The sequence below is a fragment of the Lepisosteus oculatus genome, chromosome 2 (assembly GCF_040954835.1).
Source record: "Lepisosteus oculatus isolate fLepOcu1 chromosome 2, fLepOcu1.hap2, whole genome shotgun sequence".
In the NCBI taxonomy this organism is placed as follows: domain Eukaryota; kingdom Metazoa; phylum Chordata; class Actinopteri; order Semionotiformes; family Lepisosteidae; genus Lepisosteus; species Lepisosteus oculatus.
This window is the reverse complement of record NC_090697.1, coordinates 48,512,413-48,526,904: the sequence shown is the minus strand read 5'-3', so window position 1 is coordinate 48,526,904 and position 14,492 is coordinate 48,512,413. Positions and strand designations below refer to the sequence as shown.

The 14,492-nt window shown below is 36.1% G+C and overlaps 1 protein-coding gene across 1 annotated transcript in view; it reads right to left on the bottom strand.

The window, feature by feature from the left end:
- The window catches only part of esr1 (estrogen receptor 1), a 41,997-nt gene extending 39,799 nt beyond the window's left edge, over positions 1 to 2,198 (bottom strand). Inside the window, exon 1 of the mRNA XM_006625845.3 lies at positions 1,471 to 2,198. Coding sequence (XP_006625908.1) covers positions 1,471 to 1,925 — 455 coding nt within the window. The 5' untranslated portion in view covers positions 1,926 to 2,198. The remainder of the gene's footprint in view (positions 1 to 1,470) is intronic.
- Between the last annotated feature and the right edge of the window lie 12,294 nt (positions 2,199 to 14,492).

The following is a 14,492-nucleotide window of genomic DNA, read 5'->3' as shown; positions in this document are numbered from 1 at the left end:
AGCAATTATTATTATTATTAATAAAACTAGGCCTTAGAATCTGAAGAGACCCTAACCCTAACCCTAACCGAAAGGCAGATCTCTTCAGATTCTAGACCACTTTCTTGTTTCATAATACTGTACAAATTGGAACTGAAATTCAGTACACGTCTAATAATGCTAAAGCATCCAACATCTTTTGTTGAATGTCTGATTATATAAACTATTGAAGCAGCTGTGAAGTATTCAAGTGATGCACACCACATGCTACCTTAAGTGGCATTGCTGAAAGTAAAATGAGCTGTGTTGTTTTTTGCAAACTATAGCTTTTATGTAGTTAGAAGTTCATGCAATTAGCAATCTTATAGATTACATTGTTTTTCGCCATATTTATTAGGAAAAAATGAAACCTTTACAGTAATGCTTAATGTGAAAGTGCTATTTATTTTAAAGCAAAAAACTCAGATAAAGAACATGCCTTGGGTTCCCTTACAGTCCTGTTACCAGAGTGATTTAATACCACAAATAATTATTGAGTCTTAGTGAGAAATTAGTGAACTATTTTAATATTTTCCTTTTTAGGTCACTAATACCAAATAAAATAAAGGTATCCATAAAAAGAGTACACTAAAACACTACTGCATCTAAACGTGATTGTGAGTGAGGTTCAGTGTTCTGATAATATCCAGGGAAAATTAGAGCACATGAGCAAAACTTATTCTTGATTTATCTTCCTGGCTGTATAATTGCACTGCACTAATCCTTGAACTTTAGAATGATGTAATCATACAAATTCCCTGGATTATATGAAACAATCCACAAGAAAGAGACAGACATCAGTGTGAAGCTTAAAAAAACAATTTGTCAAAGGAGCCAGTATTTCAAAATCTGTTTCATTATATGAGTGGGAAACTCCTTCACAGTGACCACAGCAAATCTCATCTGGGACTATTCGGCTAAAATAATAAATCTTCAAAAACTTATATTAGAAGGCAACAACAAATACAAAACGAACTCATGGTCATGTTTTTCTTCCCTTTATGAACTGAGACTGCTGCAGACACTGATAATTTGAATTCTTGGCTTTTAACTAGATGTTTGTTTTTTATCTCTTAGTTCTCTTGCCTGTTTCAAAACTACTTCTGTAATTTTTTGGCGCTCTTAACAAAATCCTCTCGAATCTCAGTGAAGAACTGGAGTATTACTCCTGTTGTAACCCGTCATGTTCCTACATGACAAATACTGACACTAGTTCCCAGACACCCTTGAGTCCCTTTCTGATTTTATTGACCCTTACAGCCAGAGAACAAATTACAGGAGTCGGCTCGAACGTGAAACACGACTCGACTGAACTAATCGTACTTTTCTTTAAAGTTGTCTGGAGCGCCCATTGAGGGTGGATCTGGTTGTTTGAAAGCATGAGCAGTTTGAGAATACAGAACAGGGGCAGCTGCGATCTGGAAGCTGAAAAACAAACCGAAGGCAGCTTACCTGAAAAGAGGGGTGGTGGCAGCTTCCCTCAGCCTGTAGCTGCCCTGGTCACTCTCCAGGTAGTAGGGCAATTGCTGGCTGTGGTGGTGGGGGTGATGGACAAAAGGGGAAAGCCGAGGGTTGGAAGGCACAAACACCAGGGGGCTCGTGGGCACGCTGCCCAGGGAATGCAGATTGGCATCGGAGGCAGAGCCATGAGTGTCCACAGGTGCCGAGTGGTAGCTCACGGTGGTGGGGTTGTAGATGGGGGTGGCAGCGGGGGCCGTGGTGAACTCATAGGTGCCATCCAGGTAGTTGACAGCTGTGCTGTTCCTGTTGTCCTCCAGGTACATCTCGCCCAAGGCTCTCTCTGGGGCCAGCTTGACAGGTGAGCTGCTGAATGCTTCCAGCTCTCTCGTTTCGATCTTGTGCAGCAGAACTAATCCGGGGGGCTTGGTGTAAGGCGGCCTAGCCATGATCAGAGCAAACAGATAATTAGCATGGTTTGTTTTCTTTTTTTCTTTTCCTCCCAGCTCCCACCTAGCACTTTCAGAAGAACGTGATCCTCCTCACTCTTTACAAGACGAAAGCAGAGTGCACAGCCGGAGCCTGCCAGAGATCATTTTTGTTTTCTTATATGTGTGCGTCTGAGAGAGAGAGTGAGCGTGTGTCTGTGTGAGTGTGAGCGCTCTCGTTGCTATGAAAAGATTTTCCTCCCCCTACACCCCAACCCCTCCGACACATTCACAAACCTTTTTATAGTTTTTAACTGGTAGGTGGAGTGAGCGAGGAAACCTGGAGTGAGATATTTCACAAAAAGAAGAAGAAAATAAATCAATTGTAACTTTTTACTCCATGTCAGCATAGATTCATATCAATGACACTGGCATAAGGCCAGTCAAGGCTGAATTACACTGGCATTGGTTTAAATGATCACTTCAGGCACACGTAATTTAGTGAGGTAAGTATTACATGAATATTTTACTAAATCATACAACAAGGACAATATGTGGAGCATAAATGGCCTGGATTCAACCTGGGATTCAAGGTGATTATGTTCCTTCTGGAGGCCACAAGTGAGTCTAGGAATCACTGTTTACGTTCAACACGAACTCCTGGAAGTCAAAACTCACTCCTCAGCTTAACCTGGTGCTGAGGAGTGAGTTTGCCACGCACTAATGACGCCATGGTAACAGCTTTTCACATCTGTGGTGGTCCAAGTGGTTACTGCTTCTGATTTTACAAATATTTTTAAAAGATTACAAATACAATTTACTGGGCAGAATATTAATCTACAAATCTGAAATTCACTTTGCAATTGTAAGACATCAATGGTCGCCACAGGAATAACAGTAAAGCAACAAAACATAAAAATTGTTGTAAAGTACAGAATATACTCTGAAATCCATGTGTTATTCAGGTTCATGAGTCTCAGAGGAAGGTACCTTCGTTAACAGGTGAATGAGGATTTGGTTCAGCACAACTAATGAGGTATTTTTTATCAGCACCAAGGGGTGCTCTCTTGAGCAAATACTAAATTATCTTTTTTCAGTTTGCTGTTAAAAGGAATTCCCACTTAATACTTTTAAATATTACCAGGACACTCCCAGGTAACTTTAATTTTGGTTCTCTAATTTTAGTAAACCATGACATCACTACTGTGGTCTTGAATGTGGCAGGTAAGACTTTCTTGTGTGCAAGCTCTTCTGCACTTTTTATCTCTCTTTTTGCATTTGTTGTTAATTGTTTCATCCTTGTTGAGATTCGGTTTTAGAAAATACATTTAAAAATGTGGTAATTCTATGAAATATACTGAGTATCAAAAATAACATCACTCAATTGCACATATTTGTAAATACAATTTAAAAATGTTAGATATTGATTTAGAGCAAGTGAGAAGTTACAAATGAATGGGTGCAATTTGACTCATTTGGTAGTTAGTAATTAATTAATGCAAGGATCTCATCCAGATATTTCTTGAAAGAAGTCTGGGGATGGACATCAGCAACATAGCTCGGTAGCTTGTTCCATACTCCCACAACCCTTAAGTATTTTTGGTATTTTTAACTAATTTATCAGTCATAACCAACTGCTATATTTTTGAACGACTTTGACTGTTACATAAACACCTAATTAAGCAATTAATCACCTCATTAGTGAGAGATGGGTAGGGAGATGAGATGATTTAACCTTGACTGTCAAGAAAAAGCAAGAAAGATAAACACAGAAACACAGAAATCAACTAATGTGGCTTGCTTTTTAAGAGAACATATTTTAATTATTTCTTGCACGTATACCAAAAAAAGAAAGTCATAAACATTTTAAAGAGGCTAGAATGGGTAAGAAGCCAATAAAATCCACAAGGAAGATATCAGAGAGGTTACAGAACCAAAAGGGAAAAACAAAACAAAGGATAAGTCAATTAAATATTTGAACATACAGTCAATGTAAGCAGTGTTGGAAAAAATACATGAGACAGATGCGACCAAATGAACAGGTAATTATGATGTAATTGGAACTGCAGATATGTGGCTTGCCAAAAATGATGGAGATAAAAGTGAACTTAGTGATTACATACAGCAGGAAAAACATGAGAGGCGTGTTGTACATGCGATTTGTATGACCTCATTTTACCTTTTGTAAAAAGTGTAGTTTCCGTATGTGTTTTTTTATTTCTTACTTTTTTTTTAGTTTGCTGTAAATGGAAAAGTTTTACCATAAGAAATGTTAAACAAATTGTAACGGGTGGAAGATTAAACAGACCCAGAGGAGTGTTTGGGTATTTAGATTCCCTGGTAGTTGCCTATGTGTGCTGTTTGGAAATGGCAAGAATTTGTTCAAACAGTGGATTCAAGTTCAGGAACTAAACCAAGAGGAATCTAGGGTCTCTAAATCTATGTGTCAGGCACATAAAAACATTCTAACAGGGTAGTGTTAAGACTATGCTATTGACCAGATGGTATATATATATAAAATTAATATATATAAATATATATATAAAAAATCCAGATGGTAAATATAATTCAACATTGTGTAATGAAATTAAGAATTTATTTGTAAATCAAGAACATTTTAATGGGAGACTTCAACTTTTCCCATGTAAATTGGAAAAATCTATATATGAGAAACTGAAATAATAGACTTAGTTAATGACTGCTTGATTACTCAGTTTGTAGGAGCACCGACGAGAGAAAACATTCATATTGATCTTGTGTTATCAAACAGAATGAGGTGAACAGAGGTGAGGAAACCATACCTAATGGCATTAGGAAATGAAAGGAAATTAACATTTGACATTTACTCTGAAATACAGAGTTTACAATTTCAGGAAAGAATGAGACACATCTTAGTATGTACTGTAAGAACAGGATGGGTATGGAATGGATAGTAACAGTTTGAACAGATTCCACCTGAAGCACAGAATAAATATACTGTAAGAGTATATTTCATCATAAACCAAGACACAAATGATTAAAAAACAAGATAATCTCTTTAAAAAAGGAATAAAATGAATTGAAAGCCCAGATATAAAAGGATATAAGAGCTGATGAGAGAGATGGAAAGAAACATTTTCAGTAAAAGGTTCTTTCAGTACTACACCAGCACAAAAACCAAAGGATTAAGTAAAATGTATCTGAGAAAATAATGGAACTTCTAGGCAATCAAAAGGAAATTATGTACTAAACGAGGAAGAAGTCAACATTCCTCGGGCAGCAGAAAGACAAAGTTCTTCATTAAGAAGAGTTAATATCAAAAATGCTCTAACCACTCAAGATTAATAACTCCAGCGGTACTCAAGGAAACAAGAGATGTTATCCCTATGCCATTATAAGCTTCTTCCAAAAGTCCTTTCAGAGAAAGTTAGTGATGTTAGACTGGAGAATTGGTAATGTAGTGCCCATTCAATAAAAAGAGTGTCAAAACTGAACCAACTAATTATAGACTAGTATGTCTGACTACTATTAAATGTAAGGTTATAGAAACAATTACTAGAACTAAACGAGAGGATAACTTCTATGAGAACAAGGTCTTAAAGGATAATCAAGATGGATTTAGAAAAGGCAGGTCTTGCTTAGCTTACATGTTAGAGTTCTTTAAACAAGAAAAAACAATAACTGATACACACTAACACACAGATTATACAAAACATTTTGTTAGAGTTTCAAAAGCTTTTGATTAACTTCTTTACAAAAGATAATTTTCAAAATACAAGTGGTAGGCATTGAGGAAAATGTGTGTGGTTGAACTGAGAATTTGTTAATAGAAAACAGAGACAAGGGACAAATGCTCAAACTGGGGTAATATAATCAGTGGAGTACCACAGGATCTGTACTACGAAAGCTATTCTCCCTTATTTATATCACTGGTGTAGATTCTCCTATAGTTATCAAACTAGTGAAGTTTGTATATAACTAAATATAGTAGTATTAAAAAATAGATAAATCAAAAGACTGGCAAACATTTCTGGCTGATGAGGTTGTTTATGATGATGAACTGTAAATAAAAAAATAACATATGAAGAATACTTAGGTGTTTATGTTGACAAATGACATGCTCAAGACAATTCGAGGAAGAAATAAAAAAGGAAAAATAGAATTTTAGGATAGTTAATTGCATCTAATCAAGGGATGTTATCTTAAAATCGCATAATACACTAGAAGTGAGAAAAGAGCAACTAAATTCATTCTTGGGCTTTAAAGTCTTGAACAGAGAGGACTATGGGAAGACCTGATACCAGTATTCAAAATCCTGAAATGTATTGGCAAATTCATCCCAGAAGAGTTCTTCATAAAAACAGAGAAATGTAAACCAGAGGACTCAAATGGAAAATGGAAACTGTGTGAGATTACTCTTATGATTGAAAAGAGGTAGCATTTTCTTACCCAAAGGGTTGTGGGTTTAGGGAACAAGCTACCCAGCCATGTGGTTGAAGTCGATACCCTGGTTTTTATCAAGAAATGACTTGAGATCCTTGGATCAATTTGCTAACTACCAAACAAACTAGAGTGGCACTTAAATGGCACACAATTATCCATGCTCAATGAGAGGAATGGGCTAGCATTTGCAACCTCATGAAGTACAACTCGTACTGGTTTCCAGTGGTGACCATGCATGCTCCTAACCTATGACTTTCACAGTAGACTTCCAGTTTATCATCCCTGTTGAACACAAATGTTAAACAGTATCATGAATTGGCCTGTATCATGACTCTTCAATAAAATTTCAATGTACTACATGCTATTATTTTGTGTTGTCATTTTCCTGTTAATATCTTTGCAAATGTGTTGCAGCTATAATTCATAAGTTTCATTTTAAACAAAGTATTTTACATGAAACTAGAACTTTTTTAAGATGTCACCTTGTTTATACAGGGAGTAGGTAATCTATGAACTTTATAATTATAATATAAAACTGTTTTTTAGTGTTACAATGTGTGAAAAGAAAATATAAATAGTAATTCATTTGGACTAGCAAACATTGTTGACCACTGATTTTTTGTCAGAGTTGAATGCTTTATGTATTATATCTATTATATCTATTATACCTATATACATTACATATAGAAAAACACTTTAATAATCCTTTTTAATTACTTTAACCCCATGATCATCCTTTATCCTTTTAGAATGATTTTTCAAATAATTAGCTTGAGAAACCTTAAAAAAAACTTAAATGACCACACAAAAAAACTTGTTTTGAAGATTTTTTTTTAAACTCCAGACTTCAAAACAACCCTTTCACTTTTATCTAAAGATTTGAGATTGAAATCACAAACGACTGAATAAAGCATTTTAATTTATGTTAATTGTAGCTTTCTACAATAAGAACAGAGACAGAAAATTGATGTTGATTTATTTCCTCATCTTTACACACCATGTGACCTGGCTCAGAGCCCAGCTGTCCTGTGTTTCAGAGGAAGGCAACTCTTCACATAGACTGACTAATGGCAGGGACACAGGCAAAAAGGATCTAGGTTCACTGCTGTCTGTGTTGACTCAGACTTTCAGATCAAACTTTATTCAAGAAACTATGTGCAGAGTTTAAAAACAGTAACCATAACTGACAGTTGAAAGTCTTTGTAACTGAAAGTCATTTTAAGATTAGTTTGAAAGCAAGGCATATTTTTATCTCTTTTTTTAAAATTCATTTGACCTGACCCATCACTCTGCCGCCTGGTATTTCATGTGAAGGGAACTTTGCTCCTACCTTGGTTAATAAATACAATTTTTATAATGTCTCTGGGGCATACCAAATACAATACATGGCACACCTTAGACTATGTAGCTAAAGATATTTAAAAAAAAAGATTTGAGTGTTTTAATTTCTGTACTTTAATAACCAAGATAAAACAATTGTGTCTGCCAAGATAATGGACAAAAATCAGTGAAAAAATAAAAAAGCAGCAAGGCCAAGTTAAGGTTTTCTCTGCACTGGAGACTTGCAATGATAAATATTATGAAGACTTTGCAATTGTCTGTAAATACACATCGTTCTACACTGTCTGATAAATACTAAAACGGACATTGAAGCTGTAGAAATAGTACAGGAATAAGAAAACCAGTTGACAATGACACCATCTGGCCCTAAAACATACAAAAGTAGAGATAATGCAAATACTTATAAAAGCTGAAATTGTAGTGATAAGTGCAAATGAACTTAATTAATAAAGCTAAAGCCTGGCGCTTGAAATTATTATATACAGTGCTGACAAATAACTAATTCTGTTTTTATTGCAATGGAATTTGCAATAAAAATACTGATTGGAAAAAGATGTGTAAGTATCATTTGTAATCAAGCAACAATTTTCGATTGTCTTTTCAAATGGGTCTGAATGCTTTGCAAGGCACTGTATATATGTACAATTCAGTTATGACATAAACTTAGTTATTGTACAGAGGAAGTCTCAGAATGGACCAAGCAATTGAATTGGAATTGAATCTTGTCACATAAAATCATCCCAAATATATTTCATGGGAAATAACGCAGGAATCCAGGAATTAAGCCAGTTGAAAGGTTTATTGAGTGGTTTAGTCACAGTGAACCTGACTTAACTAGCTTGGCTCTGGGCTGACCTTCTCCTCCTAGCCAGAGGACGAGGAGGCCGGGACCCCCATGCAGAGTGAGGAGTGACCAAGGGGCAGCTGCACAGGTGGGTGTGGTCTGCAATATGATGTATGTGAGGGAGCGAAGGGGATAAAGGATAGTATTTATAATGTTAAAGTGAGAAAGTGACATCATTATTGATTAGGAATTACTGACACCTGAGACTGATTGATCAACCTTTGTTATAAACTTCATGAAAAATATGTAGATGTATTTTATATAAATGTGATTTGTCTTTTGCATCTTTGGTCTTCTGGTGTTTTGTAATAAGAGTACCCAAGTATACATCCCAAAAATATTCTAACCTTTATCAGTTAAATTCTCCTTGCAAAAATGTATTGTATAATATTAACTTTATCAACATGACAGTTATATACAAAAATATATCATAAATGTGCTCCCTTTTGTGTCTATGTTTTTGAAGACAAAATGTTATCTGGAAATACCATAAATACTTCATACAAATTGTATCATTCATATGATGTAGAGTACTACACCGAAAGTGCTGCAGTTTTGTTTTTAAAAGTGTCCTTACAGAATATGTATAAAATGATCAGAATTAAATGATTAATTGTTGTCAACAGAGGGCATAACAAGCATTCAATGAGTTTGTGTTGGTTCATGATCCAGAGTTAATGGCATGTTGTTATAATAGGAGAAAACACTAATGGATACTTGGAGTAAATTGTTGATGTATGTAACATGCTGTATTGCAGCTCATGATTGTGTATAAGATGATTAAGGCTTTGGCACTTCCATGAAAGCAATTGTATTTAGTATTGATGGGCATACATATGCCTGGGGGTGTGGATTAAGCTCTGATCCAATAACACATTTAACACTTTCGTTTTTTACTTAGTATCTAATTAATCCAAAACTCTCAGTCAGTATCAGCTTCAGCAGTATGGCTATGTAGCTTCTTCCACACCTCAACAATTTTCAAAGTAGCAGGGCCTCTGGTCATCAATTTCCAGGGATGCCAAAAACTGCTACCCAAACATTGACATATCTAATGAAATCAGTCTCCTCCAGGGCTTGAACATGCCGAGGTTTCTATGGAAACACCCAGAGTTCAATGTAAGAGCCTACCAACCAGGCAGTGGGTGACAGCACATATACTTGTGTTTGGTTATTCTATGGCTAGGCTGCAAAACACTTGAGAGGTGCCAGTGGCAGCTTCTTAAAACTTTACTCTCTGATGTAAACCAGTTCCTCCAATTTTTCTTTAAGTTTGTGAACAGCAGCTCTTAAACGAGGCCCGCTGTAGAGGCCTTACACTCTCCTGGACAAAAGATGCCTTGGTGTTGCTTGACTGCTGAAAAACAACATGTGACGCGTTCCCCCACCTGCATACTTCTCAGCTTTGTGTTACCTGACTGTGAATCCTTGGGTGACAGGATGTGGGGAAGTACACAAACACAAAGCAGTAACCATAGTGGAGCCACCATATATTTACAGTGCTGTTATTAGGAAACATCAGGGTGGAGACCACACACCTATTCACATCAATGGGACTGCAGTGGAGAGGGTCAGCAGCTTTAAGTTCCTGGGAGTTAACATCTCAGAGGATTTAACCTGGACCCACCACACCAACACCGTGGTCAAGACAGCACGGCGGCGCCTGTTCTTTTTCCGCAGGCTAAAGAAATTCGGCATACCATCACATATCCAGGCCAACTTCTAAAGGTGCACTATTGAGAGCATCCTGAGTGGTTGCATCACTGCCTGGTATGGGAGCTGCTCCGCACGGGATCGCAAAGTATTGCAAAGGTTGGTGAAGTCAGCACAGCTTATCACCAGCTGTGAGCTACCAAGCATCCAGGAGATCTACTCAGCTAGATGTCTGAATAAGGCCAGGTCCATTCTCAAGGACCCCAGTCATCGCAGTCACAAACTGTTTTCCCTCCTACCGTCCGGTAAACGGTACCAAAGCATTCGGTCCAAGTCCAACAGACTACGGAACAGCTTCTACCTCCAGGCAATAAGACTGCTAAATAGCCAACCTGTAGCTCCTTAGCAAATCACCTGTAATGGCTACATGGACACACAATTCTCACTATATTCAGCATAACTGCACTACATGTATATATTCCATACACCATGGACACATAACAGCTCTACTCACATTGAGTTTTATTCAATTTCAAAAATGTAACCTCAATTTTGTGATTTTTGTGTTTTTGTGAATTTTTGTGATTTTTGTGATTCTTGTAATTTGTGTGAGCGAGCAGAAAAATACATTTCATTGCTAGCAACTACTGCTGCACGCCGTATTGTTGTGCATTTGATAAATAAACTTTGATTTGATTTTGATTTGATTATATATATTTTATACAGTAGCAAATGCAGAGAGTATGTGTATAGTTTCCACAGAATATTGTGATTCTCTATTTTCTCTATTTTAAGGTGGATTAGCAAGGTGGGGTTGAATTAAACCACTTAAATAGTCATTGGTGGTCAAACCTGTTACCAATAATTTATTCCTACATTTCTTTGAAATTCTAAATAGAAAACCTGGAAATATAGTTATAAAAGAAAACTGATAAATAAATGGATAAATAAATAAATGCCCATGCTTCAGCATTATATTGAACAAATTATTTTAATTTTGAGATACTGCACAAAGGCTGTTATTACTTAAACATTACAAAATACATTATTGTTTTCCAAACTAATCTTAGAATAAGATGTTCCTTTTTAAAGAAATGTGTGCTGCACTTTTTTTCTGTGAAGAAATGTACCTAGAGAATTAAAATGCTTAGGTTATTGTAGCCTTTAAAATATATTTTCTAAAATATGTATATGGGTACATAATTTAAAATTCAACAACATTGATGATGACGAGTCCACTTACAGGGATGAAGTTGTACAGCTGCTTAGGTGGTGTCATAGCAATAACCTGGACTTGAACATAAAGAAAACGAAAGAGCTAATAGTGGACTTTCGGAGACACAGGCCACACACTCACAGCCCACTCAGTATTGATGGAACGGAAGTGGAAACAGTCACCAGCTTTAGGTTTTTGTGAATTCACATCCCTAAAGATCTAACCTAAGACTGTGAACACTGACTCTATCATGAAGAAGGCTCAGCAGCGCCTTTATTTCTTGAGGTGCCTCAAGCAATGGGGGATGCCAATACATGTGTTGGTGAACTTCTACCGCTGCACTATCGAGAGCGTCCTCACCAACGGGATCACCTTGTGGTATGGCAACACCTCTTCGCGAGAAAGAAAGGCACTGCAGAGAATGGTCAATATGGCCCAGAAGATCATCGGCTGTGGTCTCACCGAGATTAAACAGCTCTATGAGGATCGCTGCCGTGGTAGAATTCTGGCCATCACAGAGGACAGTCACCACCCCGGGCATGAGCTCTTCACCCCACTGCCCTCAGGCAAGAGATATAAGAGCATACGGACACTTACCACTAGATTCTTCAATAGCTTCTATCCACAAGCAGTGAGACTGGCGAACACATTTAGCCATCCCCCTCGGACCACACCTACACCATCACCATCTACCTCATTGTAATTTATTTATTGTACGTCTCCAGTCATTGTTTACACGTCTGTATTGTTTACATTCAAATTGTCTGCATGTTTACTTGCACATTGTCTATTGTTTGTTTGTACATTGTCTTGATGCACTGTTTGCACTTTTGTTTTTTACACTTGTTTTACAATCGAGAGACTTTCTGTAAGTAAGAATTCCATTGCACCAGTACCGGTTACATATGGCAATAAAGTTCAAGTTCAAGTTCAGTTCTTTCAAATCTTAGTTTGAAAAATCCTTTAGCACACACATTAGAATCTAACTAATTACATCCCATAATAATAATTGCCATCAAATTAACCTGGAAAGTGCAGTTTAAAATATGTTTAATTAAATAAGCTATGATTGTTTAACACGACACTGACATTTCTTAGTTGTAAATGACAACATTGTTATGAAGTCAAAAACAAAAAAGAAAATTAACCAGTTGAAAGAGAAAGAAGAATATTCTAACTACCAAAATATTATACATGTGGTTTCAGTGATTGATTTTTATTTGAATCAGGAACTAATATGTTATCAATAAACTTTTTCTTGTGCGGAGAATATAAGCACATTGGAATGTGCAGTGAAAGTACAAAAGGTTTGATACAGGAAATAATGTAGGTTTGACCAGGTTTGACTCAGGAACAAAATTATTTTAAAAATTCTAAAAGTCCCTGGTGAGAGAAATTCTTTAAACATTTTGCTAAATCACCATACCTAAAATTAAATATCTATATAAATAAATTCGCTGCAAATTACCTTTACATTGGATTACTATACTATGATTCACTATGATTCACACTGCACCCATACTTGATATTATCAATTTAACAAAAGTAAATAATAAATGATTTCTCTGGTGGTTACATCATAATTAATAATGTAATGTAAATAATTACATTTCATTTGAATACATTTTGGCATAAAGAAATCTTAGAACTGGTTTGCATGATATAACACATAATACCCTCACAATACCCTCACTTTCTCCCTAAGTCCCAAAGCTAACTTTCAGGCTCAATTCAATCATAAAGGGCGACCATACCTTGGTGAGATTTTAGCGTTCTTCAAAACATGAAGTTGTCTGCTGGAAGTCTTCCGATCTTAAATCTTCCCAGTGCTTGTACTCAGACTGCACATTACTGTCCTTAAAAAAATATTCAATCCACAAAATCTATAAGTGGACAATGGTAAACATAAATAGATAGAAGTCTCTCTGAAAGTCAACAAAATCAGCAAAACACCATCTCAGAGCATGTCATAGTAACACTGTAAATAAATCAGGAGGTCAATGAGAGAACTGGCTGCCAGTTTGCGCAATTCATTGAGTTGAATTTGGCGCATTTTCACTCTCTACATTTCACTGTTGAACAACAGAATCACAGTTTTCCTCGTGTCCTGTAATTTAGGCCATTCAACACTTTTTGAAGAAGAATATTTTCCACTCGAATTCCTTCCCATTTCCCGAGTGCCATGTAATGAAGACATTCGAGTACTACAGAATTAATAAGGTAAGAAACCTTTTTTTGTGGAGTGAAGAGATTTGCTATTGCTAATTACCTTCAAATCGTTTGCTTAAAAATAATCTAATCCCAGTACCAGAGTTACTGTATTTTCTACTGTTATTATATTTTATTCTCAAACTGCAGATAATAACAACACCCTTTTTTACATGTTAGAATCCCCAAATAATTAAATATGATTCAATAGTTTTGCAAAACCTTGCATTTGAGAGGGCAGTTTTAATTTATAAATGGAAGCACCTTCCTGTCATTTTGGAAGTGAAGCACAACTGTACTTCCTGACAAATTCAAACCACATCACAAACTGTAAAGATTTTGATCAAAACCCTTTGTTCATTGGAAAACTTAAGCAGATCTTTTGTTGTCAGTTTTGTATCTCTTATGAGATGTGTATGTCTCAGCTGTTACTTTGAAAAATGTAATTACCGTTTGGAATTGCTTCAGGCTTGTTAATGAACATCAGTAAAAAATATGTGATGGTCATATACAGTATGAATTTTTATTTTAGACTGTCATGATGTTTATAAAGGAAGGTTTAATGTTTGTGATGTAAAGCCTATTAATGTGACGCATGTTTGTGAGCTTGTTTAAAGGACTGATGAGTCATCTTGTTTTTAGTGCTATCTCAAATAGGTGAGCAGCTGCCGGAGAATAAGGGGTGAATAAGGATACTCAAAACAGTACAGAATGTAAATATATTATATACCCTTTAGAACAATTAAAAACTATTATTATTATAAATATTATTCCTGATGTACTAATAAAATATATCAAACCTTCTGGCACTTCTGTGCTAACACATTTTATTTTATGCCATTCAATGGTATTACAGGGTAGAAAGCGCCCTCTGAAAGGCACTGATGCTCTTTAAGCTACTCAG